At 37.8% G+C, this 23261-nt stretch overlaps 1 protein-coding gene and 1 long non-coding RNA gene across 2 annotated transcripts; one reads left to right on the forward strand and one right to left on the reverse strand.

Moving 5' to 3' along the window:
• Positions 1-2357: 2357 nt before the first annotated feature.
• On the reverse strand, positions 2358-11576 carry LOC136348407 (uncharacterized). Its single transcript, XM_066299200.1, has 6 exons — positions 11183-11576; positions 7228-7281; positions 6846-7080; positions 5923-6052; positions 5311-5653; positions 2358-3726 (listed from the first exon to the last, which is right to left on the reverse strand). The coding sequence occupies exons 1-6, from the start codon at positions 11512-11514 to the stop codon at positions 2946-2948; spliced, it is 1875 nt and encodes a 624-aa protein (XP_066155297.1). The 5' UTR covers positions 11515-11576; the 3' UTR covers positions 2358-2945.
• A 5532-nt stretch (positions 11577-17108) lies between these two features.
• On the forward strand, positions 17109-21994 carry LOC136348166 (uncharacterized). Its single transcript, XR_010733596.1, has 5 exons — positions 17109-17213; positions 17381-18923; positions 18988-19238; positions 19297-19442; positions 20080-21994. It is a non-coding gene; the product is annotated as an uncharacterized lncRNA (long non-coding RNA).
• Positions 21995-23261: the final 1267 nt, after the last annotated feature.

Below are 23261 nucleotides of genomic sequence, written 5' to 3' on the forward strand. Positions count from 1 at the left end.
GGGAAAGAATAAAAATATAATAAATACAATGACAACATTTTATGATTTAGCAACGTTTACGGAATCTGATTTCAAACTGTGGTAATTTTGCTTTTCATTACGAGGGATCTAGATGACGACTGGTGTTTTCTTCTGCGGCCTGGGTCCAAAGAAACTTAGAAATCATTTTAAATATGATTCAGATTTGGTGAAAATTCCTAAAGTTAACAACATTTATGTCTGCAAGACATTAAACCCATAAACCCGCTTGCAAGTGTCGAAATTTACTTGATCTTGATAGGATCATCCAAGGTCGATTTACCGAAAAGGCAAAGGCGAGGCCCGAACGCAACGTAACAGGAAAACGTGAATCAGACGTACATATGAATAAACTAGCAATTCGAAAGTATTTTTTTGAAACAACTCATTAATTAATTTCAATTAATTAGAAACGTTTCTACTTAACGCCTGAGCTGTATCTTGTAAGTGCAATTTAAGGACGGAGTACTGGAATGATAATGGCATTGTGGGAAGATTGGATGAGATTGTGAGACGTAATTTGGTATTATTAATGCATGTTATACGTTTTAATATATATGATTCACATACACAGTTAGATATACATGCACGAGAGCGTCAAAATGATTTAAAAATGCATTGCCTAAAGACAGCACAGTTGACTAAGTTAGAATCAGTTTGAGATTAAGGGCGGATTGCAGAAGTAAAGGTTAAAGTATGCGCAAGTCCTCCTAATCAGTACAACGTTGCTATTGCAAACGAAATTAATTTGATAGTAATAAAACGTGAAAATGTTCCAAATGTGTCAACTGTAATGAGACTACTTGGAAAATTTGAAGAGACTGGGTCGATTACTCGTGTGAAACCATCTGTATGTATGTATTCGTCCACATCGTTAGGCAGAAAACATCATGGCTATTTGCCAGAATGTCACCAAGAATCCAAGAACTTTCATTCGACATCGCACTCAAGAATTGCACATTTCAAAACGTACCGTGCGGCGTATTCTAACTTCATCTTCACACCCATAAAATGCAACTCACTCAACAACTCAGGCCTACAGATCATGCGCAGAGGAAGGAATTCCTCCAATTGGATCATTGAACGACCATATCAGAACGGAATATAGGTTTTTCCAACAAAATCATTTTCAGCAACGAAGCTTATTTCCACGTTGGTGGCTTCATAAATAAGCAAAATCGTCGCATTTGGAGTATTGAAAATCCACTTGAGATTCATAAAAAGAAAATTCATCCCATACGTGTCACTATTTGGTATGGATTTTGGGCAGAAGACATCACTGAATAGTTTTTCTTCGAAGACGCAGCCGGGAATATACAGTTAATAACGAACGGTATCGAAGGATGATATCCCAGTTTCTTGTTCCTTACATGGACGCTATTGATTTCGAAGAAATGTCGTTTCAATAGGACGGTGCCACTTGCCACACATCACATGAAACAACGGCATTATTGCACGAGACATTCCCTGGTCGTCTATTCTCACGTTTGCGCGATATCAATTGGTCACCTAAATCGTATAATTAACGCCCTTGGACATTTTTCCTTCGGGTCTTTTAAAGTCGATATTTTACGTGGACAAGTCCACCATCACCCAAGCTGTTAAACAGGAGATTAGACCCCGTATTGCTGACATCCAACCACATTTATGCCAAAATGTTATTGAAAATTTGGTCAAAAGAACGCTAATGTGCTAGGAAAGCCGAGGTGGGCATTTATCAGATACATTTTTTCATACATAATTTCGACATTTCTACTTTATGATTAACTGATAGTTTCAGTATTTTCTAAAAGAACCGTTTCATTTTAAATTTAAATTTTGTGCTCTTGTTAGGACCCCATTTAGGGGAGGGTTCAAGTTAACTAGAGCCGAAGTGTAGCATAACATTAGATAGACTAGAGTTTTAGTACCGAATGATAAAAGGCAGAATGCACGCAGTGCGGTCATGCACTGAGACAGACTTTTGCAAGACAGTGGCAATTCGGTCAATACCTCTGCAGGATAGAAATGGAAAATTATTTGCTCTTTCTAACACGAGAGAGTTGAAGAAACTTCACTGCATGTTCTGTGGTGAGAGAACATAAGGAGTGCTTTGTTTCAGTGAGAAGGTGGGATTATCTCAAATTCCACGCTACCCAGCCGTTACCATCGGACCATCTGCGAAGAACCTCGAATAACCGGATGTCTATTCACGATTTTCACCTCTTTACCCGAAAAAATTGCTGAGAGTATTGAAATTTTCGTTAGCCACATCTAATAAAATGATTACCATTAATGCAATCACAACGACGAACAACAATTTAAAGTTTTCTAGAAAATATCTAAAAGGAAAAATTTGAAAATCTATCTGAATAATTTTTGAATATTTTCAAAGCTTCAGCGCCGATATCTCGGGAACCGATGGATCATTAATTCCCACCCTAAAGTAATTTTTTTGCGGAAATTTAAAAGACAACAAAGTAAGTATAGAGAGACCATGGAAAATGTGTATCGCTCCCAGAAAAAGACGAGGAAAAGCGTATTATTTCAAGGAAGATATGATTCATTATTCCGAAACTCCCGCATAAATAGATAAAGCTAATGCCAGGCAGAAGGGCGCAAATATGGGGGATAGAGACAAGGATTATTTGTTCGTTTCACTACATTACCTATTTGCATGATTTTGCAAATTGCTTCGAAAATACTCTGTTATAATTCTGTCCTAAAATGATGTTGAGATTTATCTCAAATTCCTGCCACTCTCAGGAACAGTTGCAGTGATCGATATTTTAATATGCATGAGTTCAATGGAAAAATTCATATATTCCTCGAAATAAAGAAACTGCTTCTTATTAAATTGACATTAGAAATTACATGAAATGATCAAATTTATTGCCTTTTTAATAAATTACATAATTTACACAGTCTATGGATTATCAGTCCTCTCTTTACCAAGCGTGGATAGCTGGAGCCAAGTAGGTCTTAGCTACGATTGGGCTGCTGACAATGTCGGCTCTATAGCTCGAGCTTACAGGAGCTGGCAAAGCATGAGCAACTGGAGCGGAGTAAGCTACGGCATAAGTTACTGGGGCAGCCACGGCAACGGGGGCGGCATAAGCTACTGCCCCTGGCTTGCTGATTACGTCTTCTCTGAAAGTGTGGCTGACAGCGGCTGGGGATACGACAGTCTTGGCAACAACTGGAGCAGCAACAGCAACAGGCTCAGCTACGGCAACAGGCTCGGCTACTGCAACGGGTGCGGCGTAAGCTACAGCTGCTGGCTTGCTGATTACATCTTCCCTGTAGGTGTGACTGGTAGCGGCTGGGGATACGACAGTCTTGGCCACAACTGGAGTAGCAACAGCTACATGCTCAGTTTCCGCAGCTGGAGCAGCGTAAGCTATAGGTGCTGGCCTACTGATGATATCTTCCCTGTAGGTATGACTAACTGCAGCTGGAGAAGTAATTGTTTTTTGGACAACGGGAGCGGCAATAGCTACGGGTTCAGCTACAACTGGAGCGACAGCAATCGAGTCATGAACAATTGGGGCAGCGTATGCGATGGCAGCTGGTTTATGGATTACGTCTTCCCTGTAGGTACTGCTGGTTGAAACTGGGGCCACATAGGTCTTGGAAATAACTGGAGCAGCAACTTCATGGTATAAGCTGGGCTTAGCCACGACAATAGCAAGGAGAGCAGACAACACCACCAATTTGAACATTTTGTTTCTTTAGGTCTGTGTTGCGAGTCTTGAGACTAACTGATTGAGACTGATACCATATCGCTCCAACCACCCGGTATTTATACCCAAAGACAATTCACTGACCCCGCATACGCTGTAGTTGTCCGGTGATCTTGAACGAAATATAAACCTTGGCCATCGATTAAAACAGGATCAAAATGTCAATGGTGACGATGCCCGAACGTTGAAGTAATTTAGTAATTTTCTTCCTCTTCAACTTTTTAAAATTTTTTTGGGAAAAAAATTTGCATTTACTCTCGAAAAATCGGCAAAATTTTCAACATTGTATCGACTACTGGGAGTAGGTTTAAGGCTGACAAAATTCTTCGCTGAAAAAATAAATCCTATTAGGGTCAATCAAATTTTTCTTCACTCCATGCATAATATCCCGAGAACAAAGTGTTTATTCGTATGCGAATATTAAAATTTATTTGCTTGCATTGCCCACCTCAAAGCTTCAAAATTGCTACCGAAATAGCCTGTAGGGCCCTTGCCATAATAAATTCCAATTCCATGAAATTTTTTATATTGGCATTTCCATATTTTTGTCATCGGGCTAGAACGGAGGATGCAAAAGTTATTATTATGTACCAAAAAAGCACTGGAATGCAGTTTTTGTTCTTCAAAAATATTCAGATGCTCGTGTGCGCCCCTGCTACATCTTGAAAATGTTCTTTTTTTAAAAGAAATATACGTTTCCTGTACCTGTCGATATCAAGAAGGATCTGCGCGGTTTAGCAGATATTAATATATTTTTTATTAATTACTAACTTGTTCACTAATTTTAAATCATAACAAAGATTTATTCGGTCCGTTACCCGCCAGAATTTTGCCCCTAAGGGCAACATCGGACGTAACATTTTAAAGGCGTTAAGGGAATAGAAACTTGAACACGTAAAGAGTTAAACATTTTCACGTGGTTGAAAACTCACAAGTTAAGCTACTTATTAAAAATCAATCGTTTCGTCATCATCACGCGATCTTTTAGATTTTGTGCCTGATAAACGAGTAGGAGGCGAAACTCGCGTAACGCACTCAGTAAACCTTTTTTGAGACTTGGACTTTGAGTTTTAACATAATTTTGACATTTCGGAAACGTGGAAGTGAAAAAATAATGAAATTTTCAACTGAAGAATCACCCTGTATGTCCGTTTTGTAGGGTTCGCTACAGATCAATCTGCTGACAATACTAAGGAATCAATAATTAGATTTCGACGTTCAATTCTTTGCTCTCACCCAGTCGGGACTCTATTCTATAATTATTAGGTGCATACCTATGACTCCGGGTTTTTATACGCATTTTCAACTGCTTGAAACTGTATAAATTTATTAACAATGTTTATTAAAAATAATTTCCGTCGTTAATGACAACATTTTCCCAGAGATTAGGCAGTTTATGGATTCCATCGTAAAAAAAATTCGTCGGTTTTGAAGCGATCCATTCATCAAGCCATTCTTGGACTTCTTGGCGATTCTGGAAGCGCTGCTCTGCCAAACCGTGAGCCGTTGAACGGAAAAGGTGATAATCCGACGGGGCAATATCTGGCGAGTATGGCGGGTGCAGTAAGACTTCCCCATTTGAAATCCTTCAAGGTGTTCTTGACTGGTTGAGCGACATGAGGTCTTTGCGTTGTCACGAAGCAGTATGACTTTGTCGTGTCGATCCGCCCATTCTGGCCTCTTTACTGCGAGTTGATTACGCAACTGCACTAGTCGTTGGACGTAACGATTGGCAGTGACTGTTTCGCCAGGTTGGAGAAGCTCGTAATACAGTATGCTGCGCTGGTCCCACCAAATGGAGAGCAATACCTTCTTCCCGTGGATGTTTGGCTTTGCGGTCGAAGTTGTTGGCTCACCCGGGCTCACCCATGATTTTTTCCTCTTTGGATAGTCCAAGTAAAGCCATTTTTCATCTCCGGTCACGATACGATGTAGAAAAGACTTTCTTTGAAAACGTTCAAGCAAGATCTCACACGTCGTTTTTCGTTGCTCTTTGTTCCTTTCCGTCAATTCATAAGGCATCCATTTTCCTTCCTTTTGAATTTTTCCCATAGCATGAAGACGAACCGAAAACGTTTTCTGCGTGACGTTAAGGGAAGATGCGAGCTGTTCTTGCGTTTGCGCGGCGTCTTCGTCCAACAAAGCCTGCAGTTCTTCGTCTTAAAATTTTTCGATGGCTTACCATGCTCCTTGTCGTTGAGGTCGAAATCACCTGATTTGAAGCGCAGAAACCATTGTTGGGAAGTTCTTATAGATGCAGCATCATTGCCATAAGCCTCAACGAGCATTTGGTGAGCGGCGGTGGCGTTTTTCTTAAGATGGAAAAGGAAGAGCAAAGCTTCCCGCAAATGATGTTTATTCGGCACAAAATTGGACATATTTAAACCTTAATTGAAAAGTTTTAAAAGGTCATATAGCAATTATCATATATAAATAGAAAGCCGGTAATACGGAACAAAAAATGAAATAAAATTCCTTACATAAAAACATATTTTTTCAAAGAAAATAGAACTAGAAATAAAAACGCGGAGTCATAGGTATACACCTAATAATTATTCATTGTCAAACTGGCTTTGTAGTTTCTTTAAATCTTTAGAAAAACTGGGAAATAGTAGAAACCAGACGAACCAATTGTTGAAAAAAAAATGCCTGACAGAACTGACGATAACAAAAAGTTAAAAAGAACATTAAGAAATTCAGGAATCATGAATGCCAGAGATTACAATTTTTAGACAAACCGCAATACCAAAACATGTAGAATTTCTATTCGGTTTTACAGCACGTAAAACTTCGTTTTGCCAACAAATATGGGGATAGTGATGTCGATGCCCGCAAGTCAATTTGTTCAATCGCCCTATACAAATTGCCGTCTTTTTCATAAAAGGTTCAAATTTTCGACCATTTCCGAGTTAAATCTTCTGTTTCCACATAAACAACAATAAAAATTACTTTAAACGAATCAAATCTATTGGAATTTTAATAAAACATATAAACACAATTTTAATTTTATCAGTCCTCTCTTCACCATGCCTGGATAGTTGGAGTCAAGTAGCTCTTAGCTACAATTGGGCTGCTGACGACATCGGCTCGGTAACTGGAGCTTACAGCAGCTGGCAAAACGTGAGCATCATAAGCTACTGGAGCGACATAAGCTACTGGAGCAGCGTAAGCTACAGCTGCTGGCTTGCTGATGACGTCTTCCCTGTAGGTGCTGCTGAGTGAAGCGGGAGCCACATAAGTCTTGGCAATAACTGGAGCTACGACTTCATGGTATAAGCTGGGCTTAGCCACGACGATAGCAAGGAGAGCAGACAACACCACCAATTTGAACATTTTGTTTCTTTAGGTCTGTGTTGCGAGTCTTGAGACTGACTGATTGAGACTGATATAATATCAGTCCGACAATCCAGTATTTATATCAAAACGCAGTTCGTTAATCCAATGTCGTCGTACGTAACACTGTGCAGTGATCTTGAACAAAATTTACTTATTGGCCTTCAGTGGGAACAGGATCAAAATTTTAGTATTGATGACGCTGAACCTTGCAATAATTTGTTAATTCCTCACATTCTAAAAGCACTACATATCAGTACCTGGCCAGGTAACTCCTAACAAAAAGGAAGAAAAGTGGTCAAATCACGAAATATTCATGTCGAAGACGGTAGAGGATTCGTGAAGACACTTCCACAAGAGATCGGTGAGTGGTTTGTCCCAGAAGCGGGAAATTGGGCAACATAGCAATAGGCAGAATGAAAAACCTTAAGGAAGCTGTAACTCTAAAAATAAATAATTCTACGTTCCGAGGAAGTTTTCAGTTTGCAATAGCGGTCACCATTTATCATCATTAATATATCAATCCTCAGAACTGCGATCCATCGCTTCGAGCCAAAGTTTAACCATGTGAAAAACGTAGAATTCCTGCCCATTATTCTCATGAAGTTGTAAAGTCTCTTTCTATTGTCTACTGTTCATGGTATTCATGGTCCATGGTAGCTTAAACCGGACTCCATACTGATTTAAACCGGAACTCCACATCGCGTTTTATGGCATACATAGTCCATATTCACTTAAATTAAATTTCAAACCAACCAGCACATAAACCCCACGTCTCAGGCGAAATGCTTGAAAAATCTCTACCACAAACCAAGAGGGGTAAAACACCCGCCCTGTTTAAATAGTGTAATTGTTGAGAATTTGATATCATTAATTTTTAGTATGAAAATTTCCAGATCTCCGAACATTTCTGGGAAAAAAAAACAAACAATTGCAATTACGTTTATTTTTTCCTCCCTTCATTTAAGGTGAACTCATTCAACGTGGAATGAGAAAGTCGACATTAATTCCTGGAATAACAGTATGCCAGGCAACAATGCAGAACTCGTCATTTGATCCGGCATATAATTGCGTACCCAAGTATGCAAAACCTCATAAAATTCTGATATTGTAGAAATTTTGAACGTTCCAAACTTTTATTGCGCAGTATACAGGGTGTCCAGATTTCGTTGTCATCATAGGAATATCACAGTTGGTGCACGAGATGGATAGTTGCCGTTTCCAGAAACCTGTGGACGATTTTCGTGAAATATATAAAGGCGCCTTTAAAGCTTTCGTAAAAGCGGTATTGCACTGAGAATTTATTCATGAATTTCTTCGCGAAGCCGCTTCATGAATTATTTCACGTATGTAACCCTTTTGACACTGCCAATTTTGCTGTGAATTAATTCACGAATAAACTCGAGAAGTTATTCACGGATTAGGTATCAAGATGGATCATAAACACCAGAGCCTCAATTCATGAATAAACGAATTTATCGAAAACACTAACACGTTCTTATCCGAGCTATAAAACCTGGAATAATACCTTCGGATTGCAGTTCGTATAGTTCCCAGCATCAAAATCCAACAAGATTAGAATTCAAAACTACGAATATGTGCAGAATTCATGAAGAAGAGGAGACGAGCAGGAGGGGAGTAAGGTTGGTCATTCTAAAAAATAATTTTTCGTCATTCATCCTAAATTAGATTTTTTGGCAGTCGGACAACAACTGACGTTTTCATATACAGGGCTGCTCATTAGTGCCCGAATAGTACGTTATGTCAGTAAATATGAGTTTTAGAAGGAAACGTTTTATATCAAAATTTGTGGTGTAACAGTAGAGGTGTGTATTTAAAAATTTTTTCAAATGCACAGAGTCCGACATAAATGTGTGGTAGTATCAAACTATGTTTATTTTTAAGCCAAAATCCTTAGTTTTTTTGTTATTTTCAGATTTATCGTCAAATTTTAAGGTCCGTTAACGTAATGAGTCTTATACCAAATATTTACCGTTTCCCAGTTATTTGAAAAAATTCGAACATTTCGATAGCTGTAAGGTTCTATGGAAATCGGTTATGTCCTCTAACCGCGGCGAATTTCCAAATCAGTCTTATGAGGCTGCAAAAGAACCTAATAAAATACATTTCGACTTATTTTGCTAAGAAAAAATTTCCGCGACCTCCGAAATAGGCCACCGAATTTTGATGGCTTCGAACACCAATAACTTGTTTACTTCAAATAGAATGCCCTAATTTGTTCAACAGCATTCGTTTCTAGAATGATCTACAACTTTTGTTAACATTATTCTATCCGTAAACTCCGCAATTTTTAAGTTCCTGGAAAATGCCCCTTTCTGGCTTCTAAACGTTTCAAAAGTCGAACCGGTGACGTCATCATAACAAGTGTTATGCGATGTCCAGGGACGTTTAGTGTTATTTAGACATTTTTTATGACTATCGACGACTGTATTGTTTCGTTTTCGAAAATGCGCCTTAATTCTAACGTATTTTTTGTTAATATTGTCATTTTAATTAATAGGTAAATAGGCCTTTTGGATAAAACTGCAACTGTGTTCTGATCTGAGAGGGGGTACAATTTGAGAATTTGTCGTGAATGCCTCAATTACGTAAAAATAAAATAATTTTCTGTAGTTTTAAGCATTTTGGTATTCCGAACGCAATGCCATCGAGAAACTTAGGGCATTCTATTTGAATAAGCAAGTTATTGAGATTTGCAGTGCTGCAACTTCGGAGGCGCGTTTTGGAAGTTATAGAATTTTTTAAAAATAAAATACGTCAAAACGTAGCTTATTAGATACTCTTGGAGCCCCATAAGACCGCGTCTAAAATTCGCAGGATTTAGGGTGCGGCACTAATTTCCCTTGCAGCTATCAAAATTTTCGAATTTCCCCGAATAACTCTGAGACGGTAAATCTTTGACATAGGACCCTCCACGTAAACAGATCTTAAAATTTACCGATAAATCCGAAAATGACTAAAAAACTGAGAAATGTGAGAAATGTGAGAAAAGTGATTAAAAAAAACATAGTTGGACACTACCACACATTTTTGACGGACCCTGTACATTTGAAAATAATTTTAAAATATGCAACTCTTAACAATAAAAGACTTCGACGTGAAACATTTCCTTCTAAAGCTCATATCTGCTGAAATATCGCACTTAATGAAACTAATAAGAAACCTTGTGTATGCAAAACCCTGTTGTTTAGGCCAGAGGCTTCCTGAGTTCCTGCCTAACAGTAGTGACTGCCTCACTAGGCACCCACAGAGAAATCCAAATACGCTGGCGGGGTTTCGTAATTGAGTCAAAGGACCAGACGGGGTGCCGTCGTAAATTAATGGGGTTCCAAAGGTTCGAGAGGGTATAGAAACTCTGTTACACGGATTACACTAAATTTAATCACAGACTAGTTGAATTACAGGGTTGAGTGGTGATTAAACTATTAACAATAATGCCCCTGTACAGATTTCTATTGCAACAAGATAGAGTTGGTAGAGAGATTTATTCTAATTTGTGAAATCGAGAGAGAAGAGAAGTTGATCTTAACTCGACGAGATGAGGAACGGTTCTGCTTTTGCTCCAAGAGGGGTGGTGCTCTTTCCCGAAAAGAGCAGGTCCCGAGTCTGGTTCTTTTCCACGATTTCGTGGGAAACTCACAACCTTGATGCTTTCACACCAATGCCTTATCGCTAACACCCTCTGGTTCTTGTCCAGTTGCGAGTTTGTTGCGACACTCCATCCTAATTTACTGCGGCCCTCAATTATTGTACGATTTGCCCTTCATCAATCAGGGTGGAAGAAAACCATATGAAAGGTGATTGGCGCGGTACCCATGATTTGGCACCTAATGGTATGTCGAGTTTTGGGTTCTGCTTTCTCTTTTTACCAAATTTATTGCCCAGATGTTAGGGCATTGCGTGAGAGCGATCTTTATGTTGGAGTTTCTCCAGCACCTGCAGTAGGCCGATTTGAGCTTGATTATAGGCCTTTACAGGTCTGTTTCGATATAAATTAAAACGAAAAATTACTTCGAAAAAATCAATCCATTGGCATTTTAATAAATTATATATACAAACAGTCGAAACTTCATCATTCCTCTCTTCACCAAGCGGAACCGTGAGCGTAACCGTAAACAGCTGGGGCCAAATAGCTCTTAGCGACAATTGGACTGCTGACGATATCTGCTCTGTAGCTGGCACTTACAGCTGGCAAAGCATGGGCAACTGCGGCGGCGTAAGTCACCGGTGCAGCTACCGCAACGGGGGCCGCGTAAGCTACAGCTGCTGGCTTACTGATGACGTCTTCCCTATAGGTGCTGCTGACTGCAGCTGGCGCCACGTAGGTCTTGGCGATGACTGGAGCTGCAACTTCGTGGTACAAGCTGGGCTTAGCCGTAGCTAGAGCGAGGAGAGCGGACAACACCACCAATTTGAACATTTTGTTTCTTTAGGTCTGTGTTGCGAGTCTTGAGACTGACTGATTGCGGCTGATGGTATATTGAACCGTGGCCTAGGTATTTATACCCAAGAGCAATTCACTAAGCAGACCCATACGCGATGCTGTCCGGTGATCTTGAACGAAGTTTAGACCTTGACAATCGATGAAAACAGGATCAAAATTTCAATGGCGATGACGCCGAATGTTGCAGTCATTTTTTAGTACTTCTTAAAGTCGTATACGAAATGAAAGGAGGCACCGCCTATACAAAATCGTACAGTTTCTTGAAATAAAAAGGTGAATGAAGCACGAAGGACGGTTGGTTTAACGTAATAAGTGTTTTGCGGCTCTGCCGGATGTAAAATTTATTTTTTGCGTGTAAAATTCGTGGATTTTTATGATCATACTCCTTCAAGCTTGTCTCTTCCATAACAGCTTAACATTTGTTCTTAATTCGCTCGGTTTTTAACGCAAAATGGACCGAAATTTCACAACAGATGCGGCCTTCGTATTTTGTTAATTTCGAATTAAACAATTTCGCGGCAATCATCCCTTTGAACTGTGTCCTAAATTCCAACACATTATAAGCCAATTAAGCACGCACAGAAGTGTTTAGAGGCTAACTGATTCAATAATAAATGAACCAGCCTATATTAGGGGGCAATTAATCACCCGAAACGAGGGGTAGTTTATAATAATGAATCCTTATATTTGCGTTAAATACTCATAAGGGGAAGATCTATGTTGTGTAGTTAGGATAAGGGACCACTGTTATGGTTATGGTCGTTTGTGGCTGTCCGAATTTCGGTATATTAGCTGATTCTGTGATTAATAAAGGGTCTAGTGTGGTTGAGTTTGGGCTATGTCTGAGGAAAGCAAAGAAACTCTATTCGCGTGCATGAAGATATAATTGTTCGTCCTTATTCGGGTTAGTTCTTATGAAAATTTTTTTACGCATTCGTATGTATGAACATAAAAATTCAAAGCTTCGTTGTCAAAATGGTAGAAAAAATTAAAGTTTAATTGAAACTTTTGCAAACAAAATTCTACCACAGATTTCTGAGGTCAAAACATGACGATTTAACCCAATTTACATTAGTCCAAAAGTGGACGGTTTTCGAAATTCAGGGCGTCAAAGTGAAAACAAAAAAAAGCCAAAATATTCATTTCTTGGTTGGTAATGCTGCTATCTACACAAAATATCGTATCGGGTGGTTTTTGGAGATAAGAAATCAGAATCCGTTTACATTTTCGATGCACAATGTAGAGGGCGTTGTCAGCGCTCGATGAACCCTCTTTAAAAGGGCATAACTTTTTCATCATCCGGTATAAAATTTATTTATGACTAAACTTGTGCTTTCCTACATTTTTTAAGGAAAAAAGGTCTCTCGTTAAAAATCTCTACGAGGCTTCCTTCTTGAGATATTTGAAGCTTAAAGTTCGCTGCATGTCTTGAACAATAATTTTAATGTACTACATATCTATTCTTACAGTTGGTGGTACATTATCAACATGAATTTAAGATTAATGTGTGGGCAGGAATAATTGACAATTTTACTATTGGTCCTGTCATTTTGCCGCCCCGATTAAGTGGTGAAAGTTATCTGGAACATATTCAAAATTCAATGCCAGAATTATTGGAAGATCTTCCTTTACAACTTCGGCAAGATATGTGGTTTATGCACGACGGTGCTCCGCCAAATTTTACTATAAATGTGCGAAACTATTTAAATCAACAGTACCCACGAAGATGGATAGGTAGAGGAAATGATGCTCCCATACCATGGCCACCGCGCTCACCGGATTTAACTCCGATGGATTATTTTTTATGGGGGACTCTAAAGTCCATGGTATACTTCACGGCCATAAATAGTGAAGAGGAACTATGGGGACGAATTCAAAATGCAGTAAACATTTTAAAGAACGACGAAGAATTGATGAATAGAGTACATTTTAGTTTCTTGCGTCGGATTAATCTTCGTATGCAAGTCAATGGTGGTCATTTCGAACATCCACTAAAAGTATAATTTTTTCGTGTTTATGTTTGGTATCTATGTTTTCAAGTAATTTGTAGTCTATTTTTAAGTTTTCATTTTTTTTTATCCAACTGTAAGAGTAGATATGTAGTACATTAAAATTATTGTTCAAGACATGCAGCGAACTTTAAGCTTCAAGTATCTCAAGAAGGAAGCCTCGTAGAGATTTTTAACAAGAGACCTTTTTTCCTTAAAAAAATGTAGGAAAACACAAGTTTAGTCATAAATAAATTTTATACCGGGTGATGAAAAAGTTATGCCCTTTTAAAGAGGATTCATCGAGCGCTGACAACGCCCTCTACATTGTGCATCGGAAATGTAAACGGATTCTGATTTCTTATCCCCAAAAACCGCCCGATATGACATTTTGTGTAGATAGCAGCATTACCAACCAAGAAATTAATTTTTTTGCTTTTTTTTGTTTTCACTTTAACGCCCTGTATTTCGAAAACCGTCCACTTTTGGACTAAGGTAAATTGGGTTTAATCGTCATGTTTTGACCTCAGAAATCTGTGGTAGAATTTTGTACAGACCTTTTAGAGACACCCTGTATACCGTTATGTACCCAAGTGACATTGTCACATAATTGCGAAAATCTACTTAATCATGTTTTTCGCAGAGTCAAACCCTATTTTCCCACTCCGAACCTATTTTCTTACGGCATTGACCAATTTCTTCCATGAATTTGTGTTTATTGGTCAATCCAGAGCAGTAATTTTTCTTCGCGTCTTCCTCATCATATTTCCCACCATACTGCAAATTGTTTGCAACGTTATACACTTTTCATGTTGTTGCAAATACATATCTCGGAAACGGTTGAAGATAGAAGAATAAGTCAAAAGGCAAGCTTTTTTTCTAAATTGAACAATGGACGAACTTTCCGGGTGGAGGCACCGAAAGCGTGCCAAATTAAAACGTCTAAACTAACAAAAGGGGCCTGACCTCAGAAAAAATACTCCCCTGTAAGTGCTCACAATGATCTGACCAGTCTGTCTGGGTAAAGCATGACATGTTACAAGTTCTGTGTTGGGGAAATAAATTCTTTTCTGATGTAGTTCACGGCAAACAGCCCTTAATGTTTTTTGTTTGAAATGTGCGCCACTGTAGTATTAAGCAGTGACGCAGAAAGACCATATTGTCGACACAAAAAAGAAAAAAATATATAACTGCAACTGCTTTTCACCTATATAGCGCTTCTAAAAAGTATTGCAACGCATTTATAACTTTCATGGACTTGATATTTTAAAAAAATACTTAAACACGTATAATTTTATTTTAAAACAGACATTTAATGCACTATTTTCGATGTTCCAACTTTTTACCTCTATCCAACTACCCCTACTTACTTTGTAGTTTCAAACGGAAAGGTACCCATTGTAGTATATCAAATGAAAAGTAATTCAATAAGAGATACAACGGAATACTCCGAACTAAAATTGGATCTACAATTTCGTTAAAAACTGAACGTATTAGATACAAAATAAAGTAACTCAGCATTACAACAAACAAAATTGAAATTTCTAGAATAAATTCTCACATTGGGCTCCACGAACAATTTGGTAATGATTCAGTCGTTGCCCGAACTCTTATTCAATTATCCACGTGTTGCTTCTGTTATTAATTCTAATTCTGTTCGAGTTTTATATATACGTAAATCGTCTAAATTTTGTGGTGTATTTTGCGAACGATACTTTTTAAATGATCCCACAAACAAAATCGAGAGGCGTAAAATCTGGAGAACGCGACGGCCATTCTATTGCGCGCCTTCTACCGATTCATTTCCCGGAGCGAATCCCACGAAAATACTCTCACACAGCCATAGCATAATGTGGTGATGCATCACCGTGTTGGAACCAAATATTATTGGCTACTCGTTCATTACGTTTTCCAAGGCAAATTGCGGCGACTGATTGAATTAATTCTTTTTCGTGATAAGTGCAAGTATGATGCATTGGTTAAGTTTCCCTCTATGGAAAATGGACCGACGAACTGGTGACCGATAATACAAATCCAAACATTGAACTTTTGCGAATTTACTGTACGTAGAATCCGTATCCGATGGGAATTTCGTGAAGACCAGCAGCGACAATTACATCGATGAATAGATTCATTTAGGGGAAAAATTGCTTCATCCGAAAATAAAACTTTGAAAAAAACCTAGTATGCTGAATGCCTGTTTCTTGTATCAAATCAAAAAAATCCACATTGCGATGAAAATCTTCAGGCGTCAACTTTTGAGTAAGGGAAATTTTGTATTGATAAAATTTTCCTCGTTTTAGAAAATTGTTTATTGATTTTGCAGATACCTCAAATTCATCGGCAAGTTTGCTGGCGAACTATATGGAGTTTTCATCGATAGATAAAAGAAGGTCTAGTGCTTTATCGCCACCAGTTGCTGTTCGAGGTCTTCCACATTTTTGAGCAGGTTTCGCATTTCTAATTAGTTGAAAATTTTTATTAATCCGAGAGACGACGCTTTCATCAATAGATCGATGTAGACATTTCTCATTAAAAGGTGACTCCCACCTCTTCGCAAATTCTTTGCGATCTCCATACCCCAAAAATATTAAAAGTTCAATTCTTTGCTTCTCAGATAAACGATCCATTTCTTTGATATTCTAGTTGTGTTCGATGCTTAATAACTGAATTCGCCGGCTAATGAATTCTACAAAAAAAAAAACAAAATATTTTGTATCTATAAATTATTTACGTTAAAAACGATTTTGAATTTGCAAGTGTTATTGCATTTTTTTCACTCTCTTTCAAAGTAAAATAGGGACAACTTGCCTAACTAGGAAGCAAAAAATTAAGCTTTTATTTTTTTTAGAATTGAGCTTTCTATTTTTTTTTTGAAAAAATTCGTAAATCCAATTTTAGTTCTAAGTACACCGTCGCATCCCTTATTAAATGGAAGGAGCCCGAAATTAGGTACTTACTAACCTATCCACATCTACACTCTAATCGTCAACTACCCCAACTTCGTGATTTTAAATGGCAACACCGCACTTTCAATACCTCGTTCTAAAGCTCTATAAAAATGTTTCACAATCTCATTAACTAAGATGAGATTTGTTCAAGCAGTGAGCGAATTATTAAATAAAAAAATAATAGAATGTGAATTTTCAAAATCGTATTGAAACGCAGACTCATATTCCAAATGATGATTTTATGATTTATTTAGAAGTTTTCAAGGATTTGCTACGTTTTTTAGGCAATGGCTAGACGACCATTATTCAAATAAATGAATTGGAAGACGTGGCGTCATAGAGCGGCCATCGACGTTTCCAGACCTAACTCCGCTTAATTTTTTTTTACGGGAATACCTAAACTTCGTCGTCTTTAAGTCTGTCTGACTCAATTGAGGAACTAAGAGACACAATTATTCAATGATACCGCCGGGCTATATCAAAGGAAAGTTCGGCTAACGTTAGTAATTTGATAACAGGCTCTATTATTGTGTGGAAAATAACGTAAACCATTTTAAGCACTTAACTAAACACAAAGGAGGTAAATGCAAGTATTCTATTTCTTTTTTATTTAATAACTTGATAGCTGGTTGATGTCGTGAAATATGAGAAGCTTTAAAATCAAGTAGTGCAAGTGGGTGGGTTGCCATTTAAAATTACAAAGTTGGAGTGGCTGGATGTTACAGGGTAGCCGTGGGTAGGTTAGTTAATAAGCATATAATTTTGGTTCCCCCTACTTATTATAGAAACGATTCCGAGCAATTTATCACATCTTTTTTTATTCCTCAGATATAGCTATTGCAAGTTTGTAAAATATCACCTTGTATATAGAACGTAACACATAACAACTAACTCTCATTTTAGCAATCTTCTACTTATCAATGAAATTCAAGGAAACCTACGACCATTCAGACCTCCAGCCGTCAACTATCCCTACGATCCTATAAACCACCGCAGCACAGTGAGGATGGTTTCGATACTTGCAAAATTGGCCATAGAACCTCCAAACCATCAAGGTGTTTAAGCCAGGGGCTTTTAGTCACTGCCTAACAGAATCGACTGCCTCACAACGCACCCGAAGAGGTATCTCCTATTTTGCTGGTGTGAGTTATTGTGATTCGAAGGACCAGACGCTGATGCGTCAATTGATGTAAACGGGGTTCAAGGGTTGGGGGAGGACAAATTCCGTAGCACGAATTAAGTAATTTACTTTACACTACAGATATCAGTCCAATTTACACTACGGATTTACAACTTCATATACACTTCAATTTTACAGAGTCGGTACTGGGTTACCCGAGATCTGAGAAAGATACGTATAAAGTTTGAAGGGTGACTTGTAAAAGAGTTACAGAGCAGAGATTGAGCTAATGTTGTGAGAGAGGTTTGATAGTGTTCCATGTTCAGGGATCGAGAAGTGTCCGAGAAACGGGAAAGAGAGAGAGAGAGAGAGTTCGCGAGCACTGTTTTAGAGTTAAGTTATGTGAGAGAGATTTTTGATAGAGTTCCGCGTTCAGGGATAGAGAGTGTCCGAAAAACGGGAAAAAGAGCGTTCGCGAGTATTGTCTTGGAGAGAATCTTTTTTGGGAGTCCTAGATTTTTTGCGTCCCAGGGATGATGGGGCTGGAGGGAGATCACCACGATGAGATCTTGACCAATCCCAACCGACACCGCCCCCTAGTTCTGTGGAAAGTTTTTTCTCAAGAATCTCCACGGTCAAAGCCCAGATGTGGCTCTCTGGTTCCCTCGACAGATTTATCTGGTGCCCCCCATAAATCGGGACAGCGATAATTCAAGGAACCAGTGCCATCACGATGGCCGGGTTTAAGTACGTGAGGGTAAGTGCTGCATCGCGGGGTGCAATGCAGCAGATGTATATTGGGATTGTTCCAACGTCTTTAGGGCTTAATTGGAGCCCAGCGATACCGCTGGTTTATGTTGGGTTTTTTCCCAACACAAGGTTTATCCACGGACGTCAAAAATATGAGTTACAGTATGACCTACAGGCAGGTCGTGACTAGTCGCTTAAAGGCCAAAATATCAAAGCCCAGATAACTTTATCAGGATTATGGTGGGAGGTTAAATAAATGCTGGGGAGGGACCAATGCCTTGGTGTGCATGTAAATCGTCTTTTGGAAAATGTTGACGACACTACGATCTGTTGCACTATGAGTCAATAAAGTAGAATTTCAAACAGAAAAATTTACATCTTTTTTGGAAGCATTCGGTGTGGTCTCACAGGGGGTCGAAAATAATTGTCCTACAAATCGTTCACCGAACTCCAGTTACATTCATGAAATTTGGGGTGGCTGATTTAGGGCCGAAGATATTTTTAATAAAATGAGAACCCTGCCTTTGATGAACCCGTAACTAAGCCAATAAAAGTGCCCCTTCATTCCCCAGTTATGTGCGTGTTCCTAATGATGATATGAGAATTTTCTCAATTTGGTAACCAATTTATGTAATTCCAGTGATTGCTGCGTTAGCAAAAACGATATCACCCATAGAGACCTTAACGACTCCGAAACGGATAATTGATTGAACTCCTGCAGGGAATAAGTTTCATTTTCATGATCGGTTGGAGGAAAAATAGCTCGGAATTGGAAAGACACGGGAGGGAAACGTGGTATTCTGAGGACACGAGCTATGTTTCCCATCGTCTGTTGTCCTGGGGGTACATCCTTGCAGTCGATAAAAAAAAAGTCATGAATATAAAGTAACGGTACGGTGCTGTAAATTAATTCTAAATAACGTTTTCACACAGGTTTTCCGCATTTCAGCAGCAAATGCGGTCATTCCAAGAAGAAATTTATCGGCACATCTGGATACCTGCAATGACACTTCGTAATCTCGTAACTAAAGTTTGCCACGCGAAATGCTCGTTGTAGAGACCATTCACGGGACTCTTTTTATTGCATTCGTTTAGGTAAGGAAACATTAAGTTAACTGCTGTTAGCGGAAAGTACTTGTTAAAAATTTAGGAATTCTACTGAAAGTGGGACTTCAGTTTAAGTTGATTTTACAGTCATTTACAAACTTAATTTTGAACTCTTAACTTCGGGGGATATTGCGGATTTTTACGTAACTGATCATCGAGCTTGTTCATTCCCATATCTCAATTCGCGATAGGCCTACTTGTAAATCGGCACTTACCAATTTACATGGATAGTTACGTAGACAGTTTCCACTCCCTTTCTTTAGTATCTTCTTTATTTTAGATAATTTTAAACTTCCATTGTATCCAGGGCCAATGTAAGATGCAAATATCACGATTAGAGCGTCGGAAAAAAAGTAAACATCGTCTCGAATTATTCTTAATTTTTCAGACAGCTTTCAGGGGACTGCGGGATACGCAATTTTTACCGCTTTTCAAATTTTTACCGTCAATTTTGAGAGCCCGAAGAGCAGTTGCAAATTACGGGCCTTGGGGAGGTTTATTGGCCTGTGCTGAGCGAATTGCTCTTTTTCCCCAGTTCCCGAGATATCGATTAACTTTAATACTGATATTATCGATTTAGTGCCCCAAAATTCAAATTTTGCAAATTATATTTTTAAAATTCCAGAGCCTCAATGGAAACACTTAGGGTCAACGTAGGATCAACGTCTTTTGATTGAGTGTCACCTAAAAAGATTCAAAAATTTCCTGAAAATCTCCAAAAGACCAGGAAAATGTCCAACTTTAACCACTTTTCACATTTTCAGCATCAACTTTTTGAAGAGAGAAAAGCGATCGCAAATAACTTGCTTTAATGAGGATTTTGAGCCTGCCTTCAACGGATTGCTCTCGTTCTTTTAGTTCCCGAGATATCGACGAATTTCAATACTAATTTTATAAATTTTTAAGGTGCCCGAACATGCCAAGCATCTCTTGCTTTATACTACATCTTCAATATTCCAGAACCTCAGTGAAAGCATCCACAGCGAACAGAATTGATATCTGTCGATTAGAGCAATAAATATCACCTCAAAAGATTTTAAATTTTCCTGAAATATTTGGAAAGACACGAAAGATACCTAATTTTAATCACTTTTAAGTAATTTAGCAGAGATTTTCTAGGAATCCGAACGATAATTGCTCTTCTGATAATCACCAAATTCCTTTGGAAGTAATAGGGAGACCTCATTGATCGTTAAAAAAAATTTTAAAAATCAATTATTGAAAGATTCATTGCTGGACAATAGATCAATCTGCGTCCCTAAATTGAAAAATAAAATAAGCCTTATCGGATAAAATTTGCAGAATTTTTTTAAATTAATTCTGATGTCTCTGATGAAAACCAGGAGCGTGCTCTTCTAATGTTAAAAATAGAGAGAGAAATTTCATCTTCAATATGAATGATTTAAAGATCCAAGAAAATCAATTCAGACTCGTGAACTTTGACGAAAAGTCAATTCTTTTTCTTCCGAATAATTGCAAAAATCATCAACGTAAACTGGTAATATCCAGGAGCGTGCTAACACCGGATTCAATGTTTGTCAAATTCAATTATTCCAAAACAGGGCTGTAATGCCACAATTTAATAATCACATTTGGTAATTATACCGTAAACGGTTTTCGCTCCGATCGTTCTGATTTTTTAATATGTTGTTCTAAAGGTCATTTTGAACAACTTTTTTCAAGGGACAAGGGCGCGCAAATGCCTCTTTCACACTTTTTTTTAGGTTGAACATTTTTCCAAATCCAACTGTCTTACGGGATCGTGGAGCGAATGGGGGTGCTGGGTGGGGTAAGGTAAGGTAAGATAAGGTAAGGTGAGGTAAGGTAAGGTAAGGTAAGATAAGGTGAGGTAAGGTAAGGTAAGGTAAGATAAGGTAAGGTGAGGTAAGGTAAGGTAAGATAAGGTAAGGTTAGGTAAGGTAAGGTAACACATTTCCATTTTTCATTCATTATTTCTCTATTGAAATTGCAAAGTTACATCCACCTCAGTAAGCAAATTTATTTCGTTTAGTTGAGGTTAGTTTAGGTTAGTTCGGATCACCTCAGTAAAGGAAATTTATTTAATTTAGTTTCAATTCTTATCAAGCAATATGTTTTCATTTACTTATTTTGATCAGAATTTATATATTTTTTTCAATTGCGATTGCAATTAAAATAAAATTGTAAAATTTTTCTGGATATTCCTTGCGCAGGGGCCACGCTAGTATTTTAGTCGATTAAGCGAAGTGTCTTTCGGAATTCATGGAGTGAATTGGAGTGCTGAGTGAGGTAATTGTCAACAACGTTTCAGATCTTTAAAGCAACAACAAAATATTACATACCCATAGTGAGGCAGTTTACCCCCCTCCCCCAGCACTCCTATTCGCTCCACGATCCCGTTTGGAAAAATGTTCAACCTAAGAAAAAGTGTGAAAGAGGCATTTGTGCGCCCTTGTCCCTTTAGAAAAGTTGTTCAAAATGACCTTTAGAACAACATATTAAAAAATCAGAACGACCAAAGCGAAAACCGTTTACGGTACTGTTACCTCACATTTTATTAATTTTAATAAAAATTAAAAACTAACTATTGTTAAAAATCAGTTCGTAATGTCGGGTGATACAACTTCTGAGCGTAATAGCAGCTATAAAAATGGACAATTATTTTGAAAAACTCCTTGATAAGAGAGAAAAGAGGTTCTTTTTACAAAATATGAAATATATACAATTTCAATCACCTTCAGATAATTGAAGTATTTTAAATTTAGGAACAGTATTTTTTGACCTTAAAATTTGAAACTATTTACCTTTAACAAATCTCTTACTGTTTCGGAGACACCATTGCAATCCTTACATGAAACACCCAATTGCGTAACTACTGGTAAACTTTCTTACCTGCGAGGCTTTGAAACACTTATATGTCAATAGAAACATATGGGTAGAAATCGATATTGATCATAAGCCATAAAAGCTACAATTAACTTTAAAGCAAACTTTGGTCATTTATTTGTGTTAAGGGAAACTTCGAGCAACTGAATTCTCAACCAATGGGAGCAAAAGTGCCCATCCAAGGAAAATTAGACTGAAAGCAACAGCATCTTGTCGTAAGATTATTTGCATTTTGATAAAAAAAATCTCTATGGGACAATTAGACTGGTATAAGGTAGACTAGAATAAGGTGAAGTAAATTGGACTTTTTAAAATTTATTTGATTAATTTATTTTTAATTTTATTATTTCATATAATTCTTATGTTTTATATATACTTTATAATTATTTTTTTCCTTTAATAAAAAAATGATTTTTTTTTCTTGGGGGAATATAATAATATTGCTGGAACACCGCTACTTTTAAAACTCCGTAAATGAATATAATGCAAATTTTTCATTTAGTTACCTACGCAGTTTCTTCCCGCCTCTCATAACAATAACTCAGTTAGCAAATAACTGTGTAACGAGTAAAGTTTTACAATAATTTTGATAAATTAATGAAGGAAATTAGAAATAATAATGCCGGCAGCCATTCGTTCAGTTTAAGACCTGGAAACTTCGCCTGTTTAAATTGGAGGATTGCGAAACTTTTTGCGGAGCAGCTACGAATCAAAATAATCGTTTAATTCGAGTTTGCCTCGGTTATTCCGAGGCTCGATATTTATTGTAACCAGTTATGATATACATCTTCGTATGATAAACCTCCCTCTAATTAAATTTCAGGTACTAACAATAAAGCAGAGATTGATCCCGTTCCGAATTAGGCTCTAACGAATCACATAAATAAAGAAAAGTAGGCACATTTCGTCCCTCTCCCGCAGTTCCCCATTTAACTATACAGG

The sequence above is a fragment of the Euwallacea fornicatus genome, chromosome 32 (genome assembly GCF_040115645.1).
Source record: "Euwallacea fornicatus isolate EFF26 chromosome 32, ASM4011564v1, whole genome shotgun sequence".
NCBI classification, from domain to species: domain Eukaryota; kingdom Metazoa; phylum Arthropoda; class Insecta; order Coleoptera; family Curculionidae; genus Euwallacea; species Euwallacea fornicatus.